This window comes from Solea solea, chromosome 2 (assembly GCF_958295425.1).
Source record: "Solea solea chromosome 2, fSolSol10.1, whole genome shotgun sequence".
Taxonomy (NCBI): domain Eukaryota; kingdom Metazoa; phylum Chordata; class Actinopteri; order Pleuronectiformes; family Soleidae; genus Solea; species Solea solea.
In genome coordinates, this window is record NC_081135.1 from 17,941,568 (window position 1) to 17,963,406 (window position 21,839).

Genomic DNA, 21,839 nt, shown 5'->3' on the forward strand with positions numbered 1-21,839 from the left:
TTATATGAGGTTTAGGGCTTATCGTTAGATGTAAAGTTGGAAATTACAGCGTGTACAGCTTGTACATATACATATACATATACATATATACATATATATATATATGTATATGTATATATATTTATATATATGTATATATATGTATGAATATATTTTTATATATATAGATATATAGATACATACATATAGACACTTACCAGTCTTATCCTTTAAGCTCCTTTAAAATTCTAAATGCTGCTGAGAAACTAAGATCTCTCTCATAAACTTGCCTTGTCTTTACTGCTAATGTTTTGGCTTTTTTGGTTTGCCCTTGCACCTTTCTCACCATTTGACCTTTTGCATGATAGTTCTAAATCATATGAAGCAGGTGATGTTGGTGTGTAAATGCTAATAGTCTGTAATGGCATAATTTAGAGTTAATATGTTCTTTTTTATGAGCATACAGTTGCATTCAGAGACATTGTTTTTGAATTATTATGTAGATAATGTATAATTGTAGAATACCCTTGAGGTACCTGTGTCAGTCTTCTTTTCCTGTCGCACTGATGTTCTGGAAATCAGGAACTTCATTTTGGTGTTCCTCAAGCCTGTCTTCCTCTTCTTATTGTTCTTTTCATGCTTCTATTGGTATTCTTGGCTCTTTGCTTCACTTTCCAGCCACTGAATCAATCAGGTGTTTCACCTGTATCTTGAACTCTGCTGAATGACTTCACTCTGGAGGTTACATTTTTGTCTTTTGTCTTAAGTCAAGATTTTCTTGGCCTTTTATCATCATGTGCTCTTCGTGATCTCTCAGGCAACACAGAGGAGACTCTGTTGAGGAGTTGTGGAGATGAAGAGGTGGATCCAGAGCAGCATCAAGAAATTCAGAAAGAGGGAGCTAAAGAGAATCAGTCAAACTCTGATACACTTTTTAATGTTGATGTGTCCACAATGGAAGCATCCAGAGAAGAAAAGCCTACAGAAGAACAGACCCGCTCACCTACAGTAGAAGACAGTAGTGACGAAAGTGGCCACAACAAGGACTTAAACAATGATCATCCAATCACAGAGGCCAAAAGTAAAGTCATATACATACCTGAAATTAAAGACATTGTTAAAAGTGCTGAGGAAAATATTGTAGACGGAGAAACACCAGAAGGTGGGAAATTAGAGACAAGGAAGCCAGATTTAGTGGAGACAGAAACTAAAAGCAGTGGTGTTGACACAAATGATGATAATTTTGGACAGACATGTAATGAGCAAGAAGACAAACCGGAAGATGCTAACGAAAGTACTATGACAAATACAGAATCATGTCCAAGGCAAACTGTTGTCAAGGACAGCTTGATGGACAGTTTACTTCATGAGACAATCTCTGCTGAATCAAACACGGCACCTCATGAGTCTGAGAATGCTGAGGAGGCAGAGGACGACGAGGCGGATGTACCCAGTAAATCTCAGGGTGCCACTGCAGCAGGGAAAAAGAAGAAAAGGAAAAGAAGAGGCAAAAAGAAAGTGAACATTCAAAGGGATGGAACAGATAAAGAAATTGACAAAACACAAGTTCTTAAATCAGCTGAAGGCGATAATGGGTCAACACCTGATCCTAACGCTGATTCTGTCATGGAAAATGTAAAGGAATCAAAAATTGAGCAAGTTGAGAATGAGCAGGATGAACAAAAAACTGATGAAGTAGGTGCAGCGAAAGCAGTGGAATCCAATGAAACCTTGTGTCTCACAGACTCTTTCAAAGATCTAAGAAAGGACCATGTTACAAGAGGGCATGATGAAGATCAAACTGAGGCAGTCAAAGAAATAATAGTGGCACAGTGTGACATGGTTTCTTGCATGGAAACTCACAAGGAATTAATAACCGAACCAACAAAGGATGAACAAGATGAAGAACAATCCTTGGAAACGTATAAAACAGGAAAAGTGGAATGTATAACAACTCCTCCAGAGGCTCCTGTCAGTACATCTGACCGTACTAACACCTCCAACAGAACAGAGAGAACTGGTGTTCTTGACGAAAAGTGTACTGACAGTGTAGATAATGCTGTAATGGTTTCTAATAGTGATTCAGAAAGTATTGATCTTGCAGAAAATACAGCTTCATCAGTTGATGGGATTATACCTGAATCCACAGCTAATGAACAAGAATACAGCCCCGAAAATAAGGGTAAGGAAACCCCTGGAGCTGAATCACATGGTCCAGGCAACAGTGATGTTGCTGCTGACCTATCAGAATCCACAAATGATCCTGAGAGACAACACTTCCCACCAGTCTTGCCACCAAATGCTGATGACTTAACTGACCATCTGGAAGTTGGGCCTCTTTCTGAGCCACTATCAGATCCAAAAACACTTAGTGATGATACTCCCATCTTGGTTCTTGACAAAGATCCTGAGGAGGCAACTGAGACCATTAAAAATGAAGAGCAGTATGGAATAGAGAGTGAACAAGAAGACTTTTCTTCCACTGTCGATTCTGTGAGTCATAATAGTGATAATTCAGAGCTCAAACCAGATGAGACACAGAAGGAGGAGCTGAACAGAGACTTGAGGGAACCTGAAGATGCTGCAGTGTCAGACAGTTCCTTTCATGATGAGAAAGGTGTCAGTTGTGATAGTGCGTCATTAACTAAGAACCCTGATGCATTTGACACCGAAAAGTGTCTGTTGAAGACTGAAGGTCAGAATGAAAATGCAGTTGCTGTAGACAGCCAGATATTGGATGGTAAGGAACAGGCAGCTGATAACCCTGATGCATTTGACACTGAAAACAGTCTGTTGCAGACTGAAGGTCAGGATGTAAGTGTAGATGCTGGAGACAGCCAGATATTAGAGGGTGAGGAACAGGGAGCTGAGAACCCTGATGTATTTGACACTGAGAAAAGTCTGTTGCAGACTGAAGGTCAGGATGTAAGTGTAGATGCTGGAGACAGCCAGATATTAGAGGGTGAAGAACAGGGAGCTAAGAACCCTGATGTATTTGACACTGAGAAAAGTCTGTTGCAGACTGAAGGTCAGGATGTAAGTGTAGATGCTGGAGACAGCCAGATATTAGAGGGTGAAGAACAGGGAGCTGATAACCCTGATGTATTTGACACTGAGAAAAGTCTGTCGCAGACTGAAGGTCAGAATGAAAATGCAGTTGCTGTAGACAGCCAGATATTGGATGGTAAGGAACAGGCAGCTGATAACCCTGATGCATTTGACACTGAAAATAGTCTGTTGAAGATTGAAAGTCAGGATGTAAGTGTAGATGCTGGAGACGGCCAGATATTAGAGGGTGAAGAACAGGAAGCTGATAACCCTGATGTATTTGACACTGAGAAAAGTCTGTTGCAGACTGAAGGTCAGAATGAAAATGCAGTTGCTGTAGACAGCCAGATATTGGATGGTAAGGAACAGGCAGCTGATAACCCTGATGCATTTGACACTGAAAAGAGTCTGTTGAAGATTGAAGGTCAGGATGTAAGTGTAGATGCTGGAGACAGCCAGATATTAGAGGGTGAAGAACAGGCAGCTGATAACCCTGATGCATTTGACACTGAAAAGAGTCTGTTGAAGATTGAAGGTCAGGATGTAAGTGTAGATGCTGGAGACAGCCAGATATTAGAGGGTGAAGAACAGGGAGCTAAGAACCCTGATGTATTTGACACTGAGAAAAGTCTGTTGCAGACTGAAGGTCAGGATGTAAGTGTAGATGCTGGAGAGAGTCAGATATTAGAGGGTGAAGAACAGGTAGCTAAGAATCCTGACACATTTGACACTGAAAAGAGTCTGTTGGAGGCTGAAGGGCAGAATGTAAGTGTGGAAGCTGGCGACAACCAGATATTAGAGGGTGAGGAACAGGGAGCTGAGAACCCTGCCGCATTTGACAATGAAAAGAGTCCGTTGAAGACTGAGGGTCAGGATGAAAAAAATGGCCAGGTATCAGAGGGTGACGAAAAGGCAGATGAATCAAATTCTGTTTCTGCTGTGGAAACAGATGAGATCAATAGCACTGATGTGTTGAGTACACCTGACACTCCGGAAGAAGCTGCAGAGCTTGGTTCCTGTTTGGAGCAAAACCCCAGCACTGGAGACAAAGGTGTTGCAGAAGATCCTAATTATAAAATGGGTCCAAACGATCAGGAAAGTGAGACAGGTCTTTGTCCTGTGACTGAGCAACTGCATGAATTCAGCAAAGATGAATGCAAGGATGACTCATCTCAACCGATCCAGCAGGGCAACGAGGATGAAGATGAGGAAGGGCAATCTTTTGATTTCGATGACATCGATATTGAGGCAGCTGTAGAAAAAAGTATCTCTGAAAACCAAGAAGAGGACATGGTTGAGGAGGGAGTCGAAGCAATGTCAGATGGAAGCAGTAATGGTTGTCCAGAGCTGTGTCAAAGCAAAAGTAAAACAAATGAAAGTACAAAAAGTGAAGAAACTGGAGGCAATAATGAGAAGTCTAAGGTAGATGAGTGTAACCAGGTATATTCACTAAATACAGAGTCTGATACAACTCCTCAGGACACCCAGAACTCTTTGACTCATGAGGGAGCCACTTCAGATGGGGACAGGCACATGATTAAAGAAGAAACTGTTTTAAATGTTGGAAAGTTGGATATTGTTGAGAACATTAACCAGGCAACATCTTTACCAGTAGAGGAAGGGGTAGATGCAATTAAGCATGAAATGCAGGGTGATGATGTGGTTTTACCAAAGAGTGCAGACCAAGTGGTCAGTAAGAAAGATCCACAGCATTCTGGAAAAGACATGAAGAAGAATAGCAAGAAAGGCAAAGGCAAAAGCAAAGAGGACTGTAAGATGTCCTAGTTAAGAAATTGTATATACTAATGGTATAGATCATTATGATGCTCCTTTACTAGTCTTTGCATTGCTGGTAAAAAAATAAATATCTAAAAATCAATCATTCCCAAGTGATAATTGGTGTAAGTTTGTGTATTTAAAAAAAATCTAATTGAAAATTCAAGTTGTATGTGGAAAAAAAAAAAAAATAGTGAAATGATAGAGATGTAAATGGCAAAGCTATGGTAGATTCTAAAAGTGGACATTCCTGTAATATGTGCTGAATATTGATACACATTTAAAATACTGCTTGTGTTGTATCGTGGATGAAACTGCAATAGTTTCACAGACCATTTGTTCTGCTTCATGTAATCCTTATCTCCTCAATGTATCTATCACACAGGTGTACAATCCAATCATATTAGCTGAATGAAAGGAGCTATATGTTACCTAATGTTTGCATTAACTGCAGATAAAGTGACAGCTCAGGTTGTTGTAATTGTGATTGTATTACATAGTGACTGTGGTCTGTGCACCCCCTGCACGCCAGGAGAAACAGATTTTAGGCACTTATCAATACCTTATAAAATCCTCACCATCATAAATGAAGATTATGTTTAATGCCTAATTTAGTGATTAAACTGATACTTTGTGCCACTTTGTAAACCGCTTTTCACTCACACCAAAGTCCATAAAGAAGACCAGCTGAGGGGGCGTGGCTGCCTGTCTCACACAGGTTCTGGACCCAGAGGGTGCACACAGTGCAGTCATCTGTATGTAATTCTGTCAATATAAATTGCTGCAAGTTCAGCATCAAATGCATTCTGTTTTCAGTGGTGGAATGATTACTTCTGTTTAAGTTAGCATGCTAACTAGCGGGACGATATCTTCCCTCGCTCAGTTACAATCACCATCACCTGCAAGACACTGTGTTCTCTGGCAGAGAAAATTGCATATAGCAGTTTCAGGGTTGTAGCAAACTGGATTTTTCTTGTTCTAGCCGTGATGTAATGAAGGTTAAAATGAAAATACAATGGTAATCACGGCCTGTTTTAATTAAATAAAGTAATTCCTGAAGCTCTGAATTCTAAGGCATGTTGATGTATATTGATTAATGTGTAACACTGCACTCTCACGTACTCTGTGGAAGTTTCACTTTGAAACACTTGGATCCACTGCATTGTCCACCTGTTGTTAAGCTTTGTTTGAGCTGCATGCACTGGAAGTTGAGAAATGTTCAACTGTCCCAATGGCAGCAGCACTAACAGCAACCAATCAAATCAAGTTATGCAAATATTATTATGTTTCTGCTCAAACAGTATACCGTCCAAAATGAGCTACTGGACATGGCCTTTCTCCCCATTTCCAATGCTTTTGACAGACAGTGTACTCAACAGTGCTGGATATCACATTGCCATTATTTAAGCAGCAATAACATTATTTTACGAATTTGGCCATGACAGACACCTCCAGTACCAGACATCAAAAACCTCCACTGTTAAGCATCAAAGTGATGCATACTTGGGAGTGCTCTGTAATAAATGCATGTTTTCATTTTGTGGCACTTAATGGAGAAGATGAATGTTGTGCCTGAACAATCAAATGCAAATAAATATCCTGCTGATACAATTTTGAAATGTCATGTTAATTATATGACTGTCTGTTTTTTAATGATACAACACCATGTTTTTCTCTCACCATATTAGAACTTGAATTTCATTTATACTCTAGTGTCAATGTAGTTCCACCAGCTGTGTGCTCCTCAATTGACCCTCCTTTCCACAGTCTGTGCATGCTAACATGCTAACACTCACACACCATCAACCCCCCCATGGATTCCTGCACTGTTGCATGCATCAGCCTTCCACCTTGACCCAGCCCACACACACACACACCCATCCCGCCTCCTTGGTTCCTCCCACTCCTGGTATGTTGACTTATTTTTTTCTTTTTAACGATGGACTGAAGCAGTTGTGATAATTTGTTGCTGAAAACACTGATGTTTTAATTACCATGAAGCCAAATAATAAGCCTTTTCTGAGACATGAGTTATTTTCTCATATGGGTTTTTTTTCTTATAGAGATCCGCCTGAGGAAACTGGTGGATGAGCGGGAGAAAATGATTGAGCAGGTGAGTCAGTGACAGAGATGTGGTTGTTATTTACTGGTGTCCCCACTGAGTGACATGTTATGTTTCAACAGTGTATGTAGACACTAGTCTAGAATACACTGCAATTACTTATCACACACTTTATGTGTATACATTGTAAGGCTGATTTTATTTTTCCTCCATTTAAATTGGATCAAATGCTAAATGTATTATTCATTATTTATTATTTTCACAACTTAAACTGCAGGAAATGGTGAAAGATGTTGATATTTCCTCATCAAAAATACAATATTCTCAAAAGCTTAATCCACAAACCAAAGATATTCCATTTTCCAACATAAAGAAATAAACTAAACGGAACCTATTTACATTTAGAGGTCCGAGGGTTTATCGGCAGAAATTTAATATAGTGCCCACTGCCCATAAGTATGTTTGTATTTTTTATATTAACTGTATATTTGCTTCAAAATAAAAAACTTTGGTTTTCTTAGCCTTAGAATATGTCTTTTATGTGTACATTAGGTAAGCACCTTGCTGCAGACCAACCAGCCAGAGTGTTTTCAAATTCTGAAGCAGAAGAGTACTATACATAAAAGATGCATTAACCAACTGAAACTGATTGATCTATTATCATAATGGTTGACATTTAATTAAGTAACTGATAAGTAATTTGATAGTAATTTATTAATTGTTTTGCAGCCCCAGTAGAACCCAATTGCATTCATCACATTTGTTTGTGTTTTGGTCGTCCGTCCATCCGTCCTCATCGACATCTTGATTTGTTGGAATTTGGAACAAACATACTTGATAATAAATGGAATTGGTTTAGGTGCCGTTTTTTTTTATTATTATTATTATTATTATTATTGTCAAAATGATATCTCAGGAACAACAATTTCAAAGGTTATTATTATTGTGAGGTTATGATGCCTCACAAAACATGTATTTTGCCCTCTGGCCATTAAATATCCTTGAAATCAACTTCTATCTTACATTAGTGGTAAACACTGTAGATTGTAAGTGTGGAGGCAAATAACTGCTGTCTGGTGATTGTTGTGGAGTCATTTTATTGGTTCACAATACATATGTGTTAAATATTCCACTTTTTGACAATGATCTTACAGCCCAGCACATCAAAGTATTTAAAACACCAGTTTTTTTTATTTTTGGTTCTTCTGTCACAGTGATAATGACACCAACATGTGACGTGTGTTAGACTGTGCACTGCATCCTGTGACGTGTTCTAACTGTATGAACAGGTGAAGAAACTAAAGGCTCAGCTGGAACAGAAATCCCAGAAGAATGGCTCGGACAGTAACTCAAGCCCAGACGGTGAGATTTTTGAAAATGGCAATGATCCCAACATAATGGAATTACAGAGTAAGTGCATGTTGATCATTCTCAAGAGCAGTCCTGTGTGCTACCTCCTTAAACTCATCAACGTTTTCTTAATCTGTCCAGGAGATTCCAGCAGGCAAATGAGTGATTTGAAGTTCAAGCTTGTGAAGGCTGAACAAGAAGTTACTGCTTTAGAGCAAAATGTAAGCAGAGAAGAATTGTGACAGCGCTGAAAACATAACATTGTTCCCAGTCTGTTTTTATTCAATGATTTCATTTGTTCCAGGTGACCAGACTGGAGGGTCAGGTGACTCGCTACAAGACGGCATCAGAGAACTCCGAGAAAGTGGAGGATGAGCTGAAAGCAGACAAACGGAAACTGCAACGAGAGGTAGAGCATCATTTCCGTTTACTGCAGAAATAAGTCAAGCCAATTTTCAGCCAAACGGCCAACTCACACATGCCTGATGAAGGTGTCAACTGATATGTCTTTCATTCACTTTGAATGGTAAGCATTGCAGAACTGCAGATATCACAATCACTGCAGCAATTTAGCAACCCTTGCTATATAGTCGGCCATGGCAGACCCAGGTTTGCTAGTCATGCTCAGTTGACCTTAAACAACACATGATCAGTTGTCGCCAAATGTGAAATACTGGATATTTGATCAGAGTCTGTTACCACTTCAGCTACACCAGCCAATCAGAGACTAGGACAGGGTGATGATAGATGGAACCTGAACAGGAAAACAGTGTTTCATCAGAGAGAAGAAAAAACAAAAAAAAACATCACAAATGTGACGGATAACAGACATATGTGTGTTTCCGAGACGAGACATGCTAGTCTGGGCTCCTCACTCATGTAGTCTGAACAACAATCTTATGCTTTGAAAGTTGCATTGTGTGAACTTGGCTTTTTCAGGTTTCTTTTAAATAAACGTCGTTTCACTCTCACCATCTCATCCAACAGCTGCGGTCGGCGCTGGACAAGGTCGACGAACTCGAGTCGAACAACAGCCATCTTTCTAAAAGACTGGAGAAGATGAAGTCTAGTCGTGGTATGGCACAGACTCCGTAGCACCAACCCCCCCCCCCCCCCCCCCCACATGTCAAAGCTGGCTGATCACATGGAAACAAAACCTCCTGCACTCTGTCTTTCATCTGCCTGATAGTTGAAAAAAATGGACAAAAAAAATTTCAAAAAGTTACTTATTGCATTCAAAGAATAGAGAACTCCATCGAGTCATGTGCCATTTCTTTGTCTGTTTTCTGTCCGATGAGAATATTTCAGATTTGTGCACACACCCAGGAAGTACATGAGGTAGGACAGCAGATGCTTGTGTACCTCACAACATTGGTTGATCCTCTGCACTGCTTTTTTTTTGGGATGGTGGGGATAGGGGTGGGGGGTTGGACTAAAGAGACACAATGTTGCACTGCCCTCTACTGCTGTTCATCAACATATTTACTTGCCTTGCTTACGAGGAGAAGGAGAAGAGACATATCCCAGGGCAGTGGACAGAGACACTGATTTTACTTTCAGGGGCGTGAGTGCTCTGTATGGGTTGTGAATGAAAGAGCAAAACTCAGTGTATTTTCCCTTTCTGACTTTTGCAATCCGAAGCCAAACTATTTTTAAAAATGTAAATGTTGGATAGTCAGTTCAGGTTTGTATGTTTGAAAACTGAATTGGACAAAAGGACTTGGTTCAGCTCATAAGACGCAATAAAATCATCACAGCTAATAAGTCACCAGCTGTGAGCTGTGCTAGTTCAACAGCAGCCTGACACAGGTTTATGGAATGTTACACAGCTTGACTCAGTGTGGACCTCATCTTCTTATAGTGTGTTCTATTTGCCTCAGAGGTTGTTGTCCTTGGTGTTTTGTGGCAGTTGGCATTTATAATGTTACATTACTGCCTTCGTCGTAACTGAGGATGACGTCACACCTGAGTTAAAGTACGTCCCACCTTCCACAGAGAAAGGCTGATCAGGTTGTTTGGAGGTTCTAGGGGTAGGCGATATGAAGATATTAGATCATTAAGAATTAGAACGCAGTGACGATCTGCCAAAGCAGAGAGATAGTAGCATCGTCTATAGGGCACATTCTATCATTGCTGTTCTATGCTCTTGCACAGACACATCTGGGTTTTTCTCTCCTCTGATTTATGCCCACTCAAGAGATACAGCGATCGACCAATCATACCGAACTACAGGCGTGAATTTCTCATCCCCCACCCTTGTTTGATACCGGCCACATCCACACAGAAATGGAACCAAATGTAAACCATCTTTTTGGCATCATTTTAGGAAATATCTCGTAATATCATTCTGCTGCACGAGTGAGCTTCATCTAGCTGTATTTACTGCCGGCGGAGAGCTGGTCTGACTGTAGACAGAGAGGAGCAAGAAAAAAACAACAATTTAAGAACATACACTCAGCTTGATCAGGAAGAGTCTCTGGACTTCTAGCTCTTCCAACAATAATATAACATATCACATTAGTGCCTTCTTTGTTTCATCCTTCATGACACTCAACTGACACTCCACACACACACACACACACACACACACACACACACACACACACACACACACAGAGTTCCTAAAGGCACCGCAGCACTCTCACAACATTTGTAAATGTGTCATTTACTCATTAAATTAAAATAAAAATAGATTTTGAGTGAATTAAAACAGTCTGAGAATGAGTGTTATAAAGTGCACAGACTGTTTCAAATCTGTTCAGAAATGCTCTGTTATATATATTTTTTTCTTGTCAGGCTGTTTTTACATAGGAGAATAGTTTGGTTGCAATTGTTCAGTAACTTGCAAAACCAAAAAATAATGTAAAAAAATAAAATCATGAAAACAGCAAATAGCACAGTACTAGTACTTGGACTATAACGGTATACAAAAGAAAATACCCCTTTGATTCGGGCCATGAGCCAGATGAGTTGATAAATTGGAATTACAACTTCAGGGGGCGCTACAATCAAAGCTTTCAACTCCCTGGGTAATTACGACCTCCGAGTACAACTGGAACACACTATTGTATAGTAACATCTCTGCTGGTTTCTGCTTCACTGGTTGACTCTCATGCACATAACGAGGACTCAAAGCCGTGTTAGACTGAAGACACTGAAGATGCTGCTCCACTGTTTACAAACATGTTTGTAAGGAAACTAAGAAATGTAATCTGTGTGCAATAAAATGTCAAACCCTTTAGATGCATGTGGGCAGTTAAGGCCTGGACTCATTCATCTTTGGACACATTGATGACTTGATGTATGGTTTCCACCCCTTTCCCTCCATGTTAATTAGTCTAAATGTTTTCAGCTGTGTTCCCAATCAAGGTCTAACCTGAAATTGAGTTTTGGACCATAGACCACACAGTCCGACACTGTAGATGTTCAGCCCATCAAGAGCCGCACATGTACACTTCAGAATGTAGGATCTGTCGGTCCAAAAGTAACATTTTTAAAGCTGCAGTAGGCAGGAACAAGTTTGTCAAGTTTCATCTGCAGATTGTTAGAAAAAAAGCAGATTTCCTATGCAACAAATAGCCTGAGGAAACACTATGCTGATGTCAAAATGTTTAATTATGCAAACTAATTTTGAGTCTAATTTTTTCAGGTAGTTCACTGTAGTAGATGTGGTAGAACATGCCTGCTCTCACACACTGATTGGTCCTGTGGGACAGAAAAACGCTGTGAACTTGATTTGCAATATACTGAATGTTTATTGTCGAATTATGGATCAATAACCCACCCACTGTACTAAATATAAATATAAAGAAATAGGTTTGCATTCTCATGTCTTGTTGCGACTTAACAGCCGTTTAACGTCGCTTGAGAGGAGATGGGTCCTGTTTGTTCGCCGCTGGTACAGAGGAGCACGCTGAGTCTGGGTAAGCAAGTTTCAGGATGTTTAATAAACACAACAGCTACTACAGCGGTTATTTCGAAATGCACACCCAGGTAAGATGTAGTACGTGCACTGTTTGCGTATGTGTATCATAGCTGAACATAAAGCGGTCAACAAAAATTACGGCTACCTGACTCTCCTCTCTCCACCCAGTGCAGGTGATTCAGCCCCTAATTATAACCTGCTACTGTGCCCACATGACCCAAACCCCACATCACCGTGGCAACCATACCAAGCAAATCAAAGCCCAAATAATCCCCCGCAAACAATGTGTGGCTCCTACATGTCTTGACATGTTTTTAATATTTGCCTGTGGTGTTATTTCAGTCTTTACAATACTGAGTAAAATAACATTTGTTGAAAAAAAAGTTCTATACAGGACAGTTTCCTAAACATAAGGCAAAATGTCACTTAATAAATATATTTTTTTCCTCAGTCTACATTTCTCTACAGACACTCATCCAGGTTTGGTGAATTGCCTGGTGGGTGACGTACTACCAGAGTCCTCCTGTGTCTTTGTGACCGATGTATCGGCATAAAATGTCCGCTTTTGGATTCGCTGAATCATGCGGCGCCCGTAAAAGTCCTTATAATCAGCAGGGAGTTCGTCCAGAATGTGCAGTGCCCTCTCAAGAACCTGAAGGGCTCGAGTTGCAGCCGCTGGGTCTTTATTGCCATATGGATCCTTTTTGTCATAGCTGTCAGCAGGTAGATGGCGCCAGAACACATTAACACCCACACCAAACAGCAGCGCCGTGGTATTATGAAACCACAAGGCTGAGGGAAACAGGCAAAATGGATTAAGTGAGGTCTTACATTTATGATTTGTTAGGTGACCTTGGTTTGAGGTGCATGAAAAGAAATGCAGCATTTAGATGACTAAGTGATTGCCGAAGAGCTCGGTGAATGACAACTCTCCTTACCAGGGATAAAGAGCACATCTCCAGGTTCCAGCACACACTCGTACCGCTTAGCCTTCACAAACTCGGGAAACCGCTTCAAATCTGGCACGTCAATGTCCAGAACCTCAGATTTATCACCTAGAGGGTCAAAGTGAAATGAAAGATCTCAAACAATCACAATTCTTTTTTTAAAAAAAACTTGATTAAAAAAAGATTTAGTTTCATTTATTTTCATCTGTCACTTTTAAACAAATGTTGTTAGTTCACCTAGATGATCAGTGGGTGGGCAAAAGTCCAGTGCGTGTAATTGAAGAGCACCAGCAGCCGTTAAAACATGGTGACATTTCATTGCTACTTCCATCTGTTATTGTAGTCATATTTTCTAAGACTGAAGGAATATTGGAGTTTCAAGAGTCCCCACATGTGATGCTAAAGGGAGTGACATTTCTGTCTTGTAATGGATCCGGTCCATCCTACATCCAGGACATGATCAAAACCCACACCCCAGCCCGCCCACTCCGCTCTGCATCGGCAAACCGGCTTGCTGCCCCCTCACTGAGAGGATCGCAGAGACATTCACAGAACACGAGACTGTTCGCTGTCCTAGCTCCCAAAGAGCTCCCCATCAACATCCGGACAGCAGAAAGCCTCCACATCTTCAGCCGCCGACTGAAAACAAATTTCTTCCGACTCTACCTCGACTAAGACGACGACGACAAGAAAAAATAAAAAAGCACTTACTTGTACATCGCACTTATGACTAGCACTTTATAGTTTGGCTTACTTGAAGCACTTACTTACTTCAATCACTTGTTTGTACCCAAATGTTTAAATCCACTTATTGTAAGTTGCTTTGGATAAAAGCGTCTGCTAAATGACATGTAATGTAATGTAATGTCATTTCTAAAATATGTCCATTATTTACATTTTGTTTTCCTTGCACTCACTCGCATTAATCTTTTAACCCCAACTTCTCCACCTCCCTCAAGTGTAATAACTATTTGGAAGCCATATTCTGCATTTCCATTCAGATTTTTTCCTGCAAATATCAAAAATGCACATAGAACAGGCTGGATGGATCGCTACTCACCAGACAAGTAGAGGTGCAGTGCATCCTGGGGGCTGTAGAGGACCACTCTCTTCATCCCAGTGACCTGAGCGAGCAGGTTATCCATGACCTAATGGAAACACATCCACCCGATTGTGACATCTATCTTTGATTTTTGCTAAAGTCTGAGACTTCCATTTAGCTTTGGATTGTAATTCTGATTTCTGTGAGATACGACTGAAATACGGAACCTCCATTTTTCAAAAGTACAGACATTTCTCAAGCCTCTGTGGCACTTCACAGCTACTCACATTGAACACTCACATCATAGTGTGTCCACAGCTGCAGGCCACGGGAGCTGATGCGGAAGACACTGGAGAAGAACTGATCGGCTTCAAAGAAGTGTGGGATATGAAAGTCCTCGGCCAGGTCAGGGAACTGTTTGCTCAGATCAGCAGGTTCCTGGGAAAGAGGTTGAGTACACATCTAATTGTTCATTTCAGTGCACCCTGACCCTGAAGTCAGACATTATGCAGGTTCACATTCAAATCTGGGATTAAATCCTTCCGTTATTGCAGTTGTGGCACGACAAAAGTTGATGATCCAACTTCACAGAATTCAGTACCTTCCGGACGTCCTCTCCCAGGGATCGGAGATAATAGCTCTCATCCTAAAATTAAAAGAACCATCATTAGAGGATTTTAGAAACTTGAGAAAAAGAAAATGCTCACCGAATAAAGTATATATGACCCTGAGTCTAAACTATATTGAGAATAGAATAACCTCTATAGCTTTCCATTAAAAGTGAAGTTTGTGTTTTGTGACAGCACAAAGTGGTTTTTGATCCACAGTTATATATAGTCTATATACTTAGTCTGACACTTGCCTCACACAGGAAAAAGTCGGTGTGTTTATCCTCAGATGCTCTTTTAACAAATTCCTTGAACTGCAGAGTCCTGTGAAAAAAAAAAAAGAGTAGCTAAGACATTTGCAGAGGAGGAAGCACAGGTTTTATGTTAAGTGTTTATGCGTGTAAGAGAGCGAAAGCTCACTTGTAAACAAAGTTCTTGTGAAGGAAGTCCATCTGTGGCACTGCAGATACATGGATCTTCACTTCCTTGTCGCCTCCTCTCTGTGCGAGATATTCAACCGTCCATTTCTCCAGACAAGGCCCGAGATTTACACCTTTCAGCACGGCAGGTCTGCGCTGCAGAGTAATACTCGGCGATTGGGTAATCTACTCCATAATAACAATAATTTTCATCCCTCAAAACTAGCTCATTTACTTTATTAATCTTGTACAGTATTGCTTTGGAAATGCCTACGATAGCATAGGAAAGGAAGTTAAATGCGATATTCCTAACAGCTGCTTTAGCTAGAAAAAGGTAAAACTGTACATTAACTTTTGGAAATGTTTGACATTAAGTACAGTAGCTAATTATAAATAATTCAGGTTCAATTATTTAATAATTCCAACACATGAAATTAAACTTTCACCATGGCTGAAAACACTGTTTGTTTTAAAATTAATTACCAGACCAGCCACATAAATGTTCCATTTTGGCAAGTGACAGTAGATAAACAACTCTTTAAATGCAGTGCCTTGATTAACATGACTACCAGCTGTGTTTACCTACTGTCATGTCCAAATGGCTGCTATGAAGAGATGATTCCTTGTTGATACTGTACATTTTAGCCATCGAGTCCCTTAAAAACACACTATCCTGAATGACTAAACACGCTGTTGACCTTTCCTGTAGTCACACTTACCTCTGGACAGATTTCTCGCATGAAAACCTCCCTGTCTACGTGTGTAAATGTGGGCACAGGTATCTTCTCCTGGAGCTCCATTTAGAAACTGACCGCTCATTCAAAGGTAAACAGTAAGTTCAACCGCTAAACAGCTCCTCGACTTCAGTGTGTTACATTCTTAAAGTGTCCTTAGGAAACAAAAACACTAATAGGGGAAGGTTGGATTCTAAATAGACGATTTCGCTTATACATTTATAAATTAAATATGTATTTACTTGATAATATTAAAAGGTATCAAACATTCATGTTTCTTTAGGATTTCTATCTGTCATGTATTATGTTTTTTTAAATTCCGCTCCGGAAGACACAAGTCAACGGACCAGAAGACTTCCTCGTTATTAGATATGGCGCTTCCCGTGCTGAGAGGTTGTTACAGGTTCCCATCATCATTTAGCTTCACTCGTCTGTTTTTTAAAGAACACATTATCCTAAAACGGCACGATAAAACGCGACTGCCTCCCCCACCACCTGTATGTGGGGCAGCAGCAACGGTTCGCTCTTATTCCTCCGACCGGGATGGAAATAAGCAGAATCAGAAGGTGGTGGTCGTCGGCATTCCGAACCCCTTCATCTGGTTCCGCACACGGATTTACTATTTTCTGATCAGAGCGTACTTTGACAAAGAGTTCAGCATTGAAGAGTTCACGGAGGGAGCGAAGCAGGTGTGGCGGGGAAGCTGGGTGCTGAGTGCCCGTGCTTTCATTCACGTCCTCTCAGTTTGTTGACTGTTTGTGTTCATGTTTCAGGCCTTCTCCCATGTCTCTAGAATCCTTTCACGGTGTCAGTTTGAAGCACTGGAAGGGCTCGTGGCCAAAGACGTGAGTATGAGACCTGACATGGTCCAAATAAGAAAGAAAACCCTCAGCACAGAGACTGTGTTTAGTGTCCTGATTTCCAGTTCATCATATAATGCAGACACTGTCTTGTTGCAGTAGAGAAAGAACAGGTGTGATTAACTTCTAAAGGTAGAGTAGGCAGGATTTTTGATTAATGATCTCTAAATAACCATTCAGAATATGCAAATCAGGTAGTCTTGGAAGAGAATGACACTTCTGCACATTGTCTACACTAGAGGTCCAGTGATATGACATTTTCTATGATTGATGCAGACCTTGCAGCTTATTTGTTGTTTCTGCATAAACATTTATTAACTAAATATTAAATACATGAAATATGTCAACTAGAGCTGCAACTAATGATTATTTTCATAATCTATTAATCCGTCCATTATTTTCTCAATTAATCGATTAATTGTTTGGTCCATAAAATATCATAAAACCTGTTGATCAGTGTTCGTCAAACCTGGAAATGATGATATTCTCAAATGTGTTATTTTGTCCACAAACTAAAATGATTAACTTTTAATGAGTTCTTTGTTATCCAGAGCAAAGAAATGAAGAAAATACTCACATTTAAGAAGCTTAAACTATCGAAAATCTTGTTTTAATCATGAAACAAAGCTTTGAACCAATGAATCGCTTATCAAAATAGTTGTCGGTTAATTTGATAATCGACTCATCGTTTAATTTTTTGAGCTCTAATGTCATCAAAAAAATAAAGTTTCTGTGTTTTAATCAACTTACTGAGAACAAAAAGATGCAACATAAATGGCTGATACCAATTATTTAAAAATTGTCAAATATTGGCCTGAGAGTAGTGGTGTGATGGAAAGTTCAACAGTAAACATAATAAAAACAAATGTAAACATTAGCAGAGAGATTCAGAGATAGAGAGGTTGTCTTGGGTCATCTGTCATGTGGATCAAGTGCATTTCTATCGCTATGTTTCCATCATGGTTCAGTTTGGTACAGTATGGTACGGTTTGGAGCAGTAAAGCCTATTGTTGCCTATTCCTATTGCAGCTTTTAGTCAAATCCAATCATGAAAAGTACCCTGGGTTTGTTATACCCTCTCTATATTACAGCTATAATGTAGCACAGGTTCCTTGTAAGGCATGACAACTAGCATCCAATGTACCATTACACTTGTGTCTAACAATGACCAGTTTTCCATGTTGTCCCACTGCCCTGTTTGTGGTACAGACCAGTGGCTAAAAAAGATGAGGTAATGCTTAAAACATTTGACTAGTCCTCTTGTAGGAGTGTGTAATCTCTGTTCATGTCCCTGCAGCTGATTGGAAAACTAGAGGAAAAGTGCCACCTGCTGCCACTGAGCTACAAGAAAGCACTCTCTGCAGACCATGATGACATCATGTACACGACACCAGGAGATGTGGGAATCTACTATGATGATAATGGTCTGTGTGACAGACTCTGTGTCAAACTTTACTCATTTGGTAATATTATGAGTAGAGACGAGTACCAAAATCGAGGATCAAATCTGGACAAATGATGCTGCTATCAATATTTCTGTTACGTTTATGCTACTTTCCAATTCCCTACCATCCTGATGATGAAGCTACCAGGGGTCGGGTGATTATGTTTCACATTGCGCAGCATTGTTAACTCTCAAGTGATCATGGCAGCTAAGTGTTGCTAAGTGACGTGCTGGCTATAAAATCAAGGCAGTGATTGCTTTATTTTAGAGCTGGTGCAAAAGAAGCCTAGAAAACAGTTTTTTGGTGGAAGCAAGGAAGAGGAAACAACTGTCCAGTCAGCGACCGTTTTGCATGCTGACTGGACAGTTGTTTCCTCTTGTTTCCACAGTCTTTCCTCTTCCTTGGACATGGCTGCACGGCTTTGTGTTCCGAAAGCCGTGGCGAGGCGAGGCGAGCCGGGACCATAGTGGGAAAGGGCCATTTGTCAATCTGTCTCTCCTTCTCTGTCAGTGGTACTGCAGCCTCACCAGCAGGAGTCTGCTCTTATTTCTGTTCTTCTTCATTTCCTTTTCTTTAGGAAGTTTAAATGAAGTGGCAGAGCATTTCTATGTTTTGCATCCAGGGAAGACACGTTTCCATGTGTAAACCTTTGATAAAGGTTGCTGGGATTTAGTAGTACAGTAGTAGTAGTAGTAGTAGTACACAGTACAGATAAGTGTCTGTATTAGTCATTAGAAGTATTGATAAAATCCTGATACCCATCCCTAATTATAAAAAAAAGAAATCTGCATTCATCAGTCTCAGTATTATTTGGGTTTTTTCTCACCAGGGAGGAAGTTTGTCAGTATTCTGATGCGCTTCTGGTATCTGACTAGTGCAAACCTTCCTGATGAAACTATAGAGGGAGCTCGAATCTTCAAGGTTGCCATTGGTGGAGAGGGAGAAACGGAAAAAAAAAGACTGCTAACTGCAAATTATGAGTGAGTATATCTGTGCACATCAAACCGTGAAAGAGCAAACTATCAGGTTTTATGTGACTAACGTCAGTTGTCTGCTCGTCATCCTGGCAGATTCCAGAGGGAGTTTACTAAAGGAGTGCTACCAGACTGGACCATTACAAGGATAGAGCACTCTAAGCTTTTGGATTAAGCTGTGTTTTGTTTTGTTTTTTTATTTTATGCACACATGCCAGTGAAAACTGGTCAAAGACATTTAATACTCTTCAGTATTTGGTTTCATGAAAAGACCCGAGATTAGCCACACAGCCTCTCATGGGGGAGTCAGAAGACAACACATAATCAGACTTTGATTCATCTTCTACGTGCTTTCTTAGATGCTCTCCAGACACGTCTGCAGTGTGCCAGTGGTTCTGATTGCTTATCACAAACAGACACTAATATTTAATAGTTACTGTTAATAGTTAATAGAACTGGTTTCTGGACACTTGCTTTGAGAAGGAATCAAAAACTGTAATAGTTGCTTTTTTTTCTTCAATTAAATCTATTTCACTTATATAAACTACAAATCATCACAGAACCTAATGTCTCAGGACACTTAGACCATTGCAGTCATGGGACTCAGAGAAGCACCTGCAGGAAATGCACTGTATGTTGAACAGTGATTGTTTTATTAAAGCTTTGTGAATCAAAGTGGTGTGTAGATGTAATCTCTCTTGTGTCCTCTTCTGTTGCACATTGTTCATGTACTCTACAATGGAATGAAGAAAGGTGAGAAGAGAAACCAGTGCATTGGAAACAACTGCAAAGTAAAATAAAAAAAATTAAAACAAACGCAATACACACTTCAAGGTGAGTGGGTCATCTCAGAAAAGGAGAGACCACCTATCTATGTTAGTGGTTAAATGTTCATTTGTTTCACTTCAAATCGTAGATACTGTACAACATTGAATAAGTAAAAAAGAATAATCTCATAAAAAGTATTTTCTGCATGGAGTTTTCATGTTCTCCCGAGGTGTGCGTGGGTTTTCTCTGGTTTCCTCCCACAGTCCAAAAACATGCAGAGGTTAACTGGACACTAATCGTCTCTGTTTTTGCCCTGCAATGGATTGGTGACCTGTCCAGAGTGTACCTTGCCTTTAGCCTTTGTGTCAGCTGGGATTGGCTGCCACTCTCCTGCAGCCCTCTTGTAGAGGATAAATCAGTAGACAATGAGTGAATGGACATTAAAGTGAACTGAAGAAGAAGTATTAGGATTACCAGCAGTCAAAGATGTTGTCACGTCTTTTTCCCAACATAGCTGATACATTTTATTTGTCTGCTGTAGATTCAGATTCAGTGCAGCCTTTATACGCTTTCTAAAAACGTACATTGCGTCAGTACCGCCTCCACACCGCTATGGGGCAGCAATGTACAGAACGTGCCCAGTTTACCGGAAAGCACTTCTCGGTACTTCCTGGATTTCTGCTACTTCCTGGATTTTGAGTACTTCCTTGACTAACCCGCATTTCGAGTGACAAGTTCAGCTTCTTCGATTCATCCGCAAAAATGTCCAATCCCAAAGTTTTCTTCGACATCACTGCTGACGGCGCTGCCATTGGCCGGATCGAGATGGAGCTTCGTGCCGACGTGGTGCCCAAAACTGCGGAGAACTTCCGCGCCCTCTGCACTGGCGAGAAGGGCTTTGGCTTCAAGGGCAGTAGCTTCCACCGGATCATTCCTGGTTTCATGTGCCAGGGCGGTGACTTCACCAATCACAACGGAACCGGTGGAAAGTCGATCTACGGCAACAAGTTCGAGGATGAGAACTTCAACCTGAAGCACACTGGCGCCGGTATTCTGTCCATGGCCAACGCTGGAAAACATACCAACGGATCCCAGTTCTTTGTCTGCACTGCAAAAACAACATGGCTCGACGGGAAACATGTGGTGTTCGGCTCCGTGGTGAAGGGAGAAGATGTTTATAAGAAGATCGAAGGCTACGGTCAGAGCAGTGGCAAACCCAAAGCCAAAGTTGTGATCGCCGACTGTGGGCAGCTCTAAGTTCCTGCAACTTTGCTGTGCTGTGGCTGCATTTGTGACTTTGCCTCTGAGTTTCTTTTTGCGTCGATTTCCCTCTCCATTTTTTACGAATACAAATTGTTTTGTTTTGTTTGTTTTTTTATTAAATTGAATCTTAAGTGGACCTTTGGCAGAAAAGTGAAGCAAACGACACCTGAAAAATTGAAAGAAAAAAAAAAGGAAAAGCACGTCCCGGAAATCCACCACGTTCCACAAGAAGATCCTTCTCGTTACGTCACATGTTGGACTGAATAGAAATCTAGCTAAAACGTTATATACCCTGTAAAAACAAAGATGAGTATTAAGAAAAAGTTAAAATTTGTATTCAGTAAATTGTACTGCACATGTGCATTTTGAGTATGTCCTTTTTATATTTTTTATTTGAAATTACATTCCATTCCTTTTTTTTGCACCACGTGGATTATGTTCCCCTGAAGCTCTTTCTTTTATTCCATTCCAATCTCACTTACATCCGCTTTGACCAGGATCATATATACATATCCTGTCACTGTTGTGTTTGTCTTTGGTGCATTTGGTTTATTTTTCAATGGGAAATGAAGTTATATATACACTTCATAATAAATATTTTCGCTTGCAAAATAAAAGTCACAAATGCAAAGGAAATTG

General features: G+C 40.3%; 4 protein-coding genes across 17 annotated transcripts in view; 3 read left to right on the top strand and 1 right to left on the bottom strand.

Annotated features, from left to right (window-relative positions):
* The window catches only part of lrrfip1a (leucine rich repeat (in FLII) interacting protein 1a), a 57,384-nt gene extending 45,922 nt beyond the window's left edge, over positions 1–11,462 (top strand). For 12 of the 14 annotated variants that reach the window (XM_058622144.1, XM_058622154.1, XM_058622150.1 and 9 more), the window contains one exon: positions 797–6,414. In XM_058622144.1, the coding sequence (XP_058478127.1) occupies positions 797–4,812 (4,016 nt within the window). In that variant the 3' untranslated portion in view covers positions 4,813–6,414. Of the gene's footprint in view, positions 1–796; positions 6,415–6,866; positions 6,917–8,154; positions 8,276–8,356; positions 8,437–8,519; positions 8,625–9,202 lie in introns of those variants that run through there. The other 2 variants (XM_058622158.1, XM_058622159.1) reach the window with 2 other exon arrangements.
* A 350-nt stretch (positions 11,463–11,812) lies between these two features.
* tyw5 (tRNA-yW synthesizing protein 5) lies at positions 11,813–16,189 on the bottom strand. Its single transcript, XM_058622160.1, has 8 exons — positions 15,876–16,189; positions 15,158–15,312; positions 14,992–15,061; positions 14,731–14,775; positions 14,430–14,567; positions 14,148–14,235; positions 13,079–13,195; positions 11,813–12,932 (listed from the first exon to the last, which is right to left on the bottom strand). The coding sequence occupies exons 1-8, from the start codon at positions 15,954–15,956 to the stop codon at positions 12,613–12,615; spliced, it is 1,014 nt and encodes a 337-aa protein (XP_058478143.1). The 5' UTR covers positions 15,957–16,189; the 3' UTR covers positions 11,813–12,612.
* A 56-nt stretch (positions 16,190–16,245) lies between these two features.
* On the top strand, positions 16,246–19,844 carry maip1 (matrix AAA peptidase interacting protein 1). Its single transcript, XM_058622161.1, has 5 exons — positions 16,246–16,579; positions 16,664–16,735; positions 18,048–18,174; positions 19,025–19,175; positions 19,266–19,844. The coding sequence occupies exons 1-5, from the start codon at positions 16,262–16,264 to the stop codon at positions 19,342–19,344; spliced, it is 747 nt and encodes a 248-aa protein (XP_058478144.1). The 5' UTR covers positions 16,246–16,261; the 3' UTR covers positions 19,345–19,844.
* Positions 19,845–20,604: 760 nt separating this feature from the next.
* On the top strand, positions 20,605–21,836 carry LOC131449820 (peptidyl-prolyl cis-trans isomerase-like). Its single transcript, XM_058622163.1, has one exon. The coding sequence runs from the start codon at positions 20,700–20,702 to the stop codon at positions 21,192–21,194; it is 495 nt and encodes a 164-aa protein (XP_058478146.1). The 5' UTR covers positions 20,605–20,699; the 3' UTR covers positions 21,195–21,836.
* Positions 21,837–21,839: the final 3 nt, after the last annotated feature.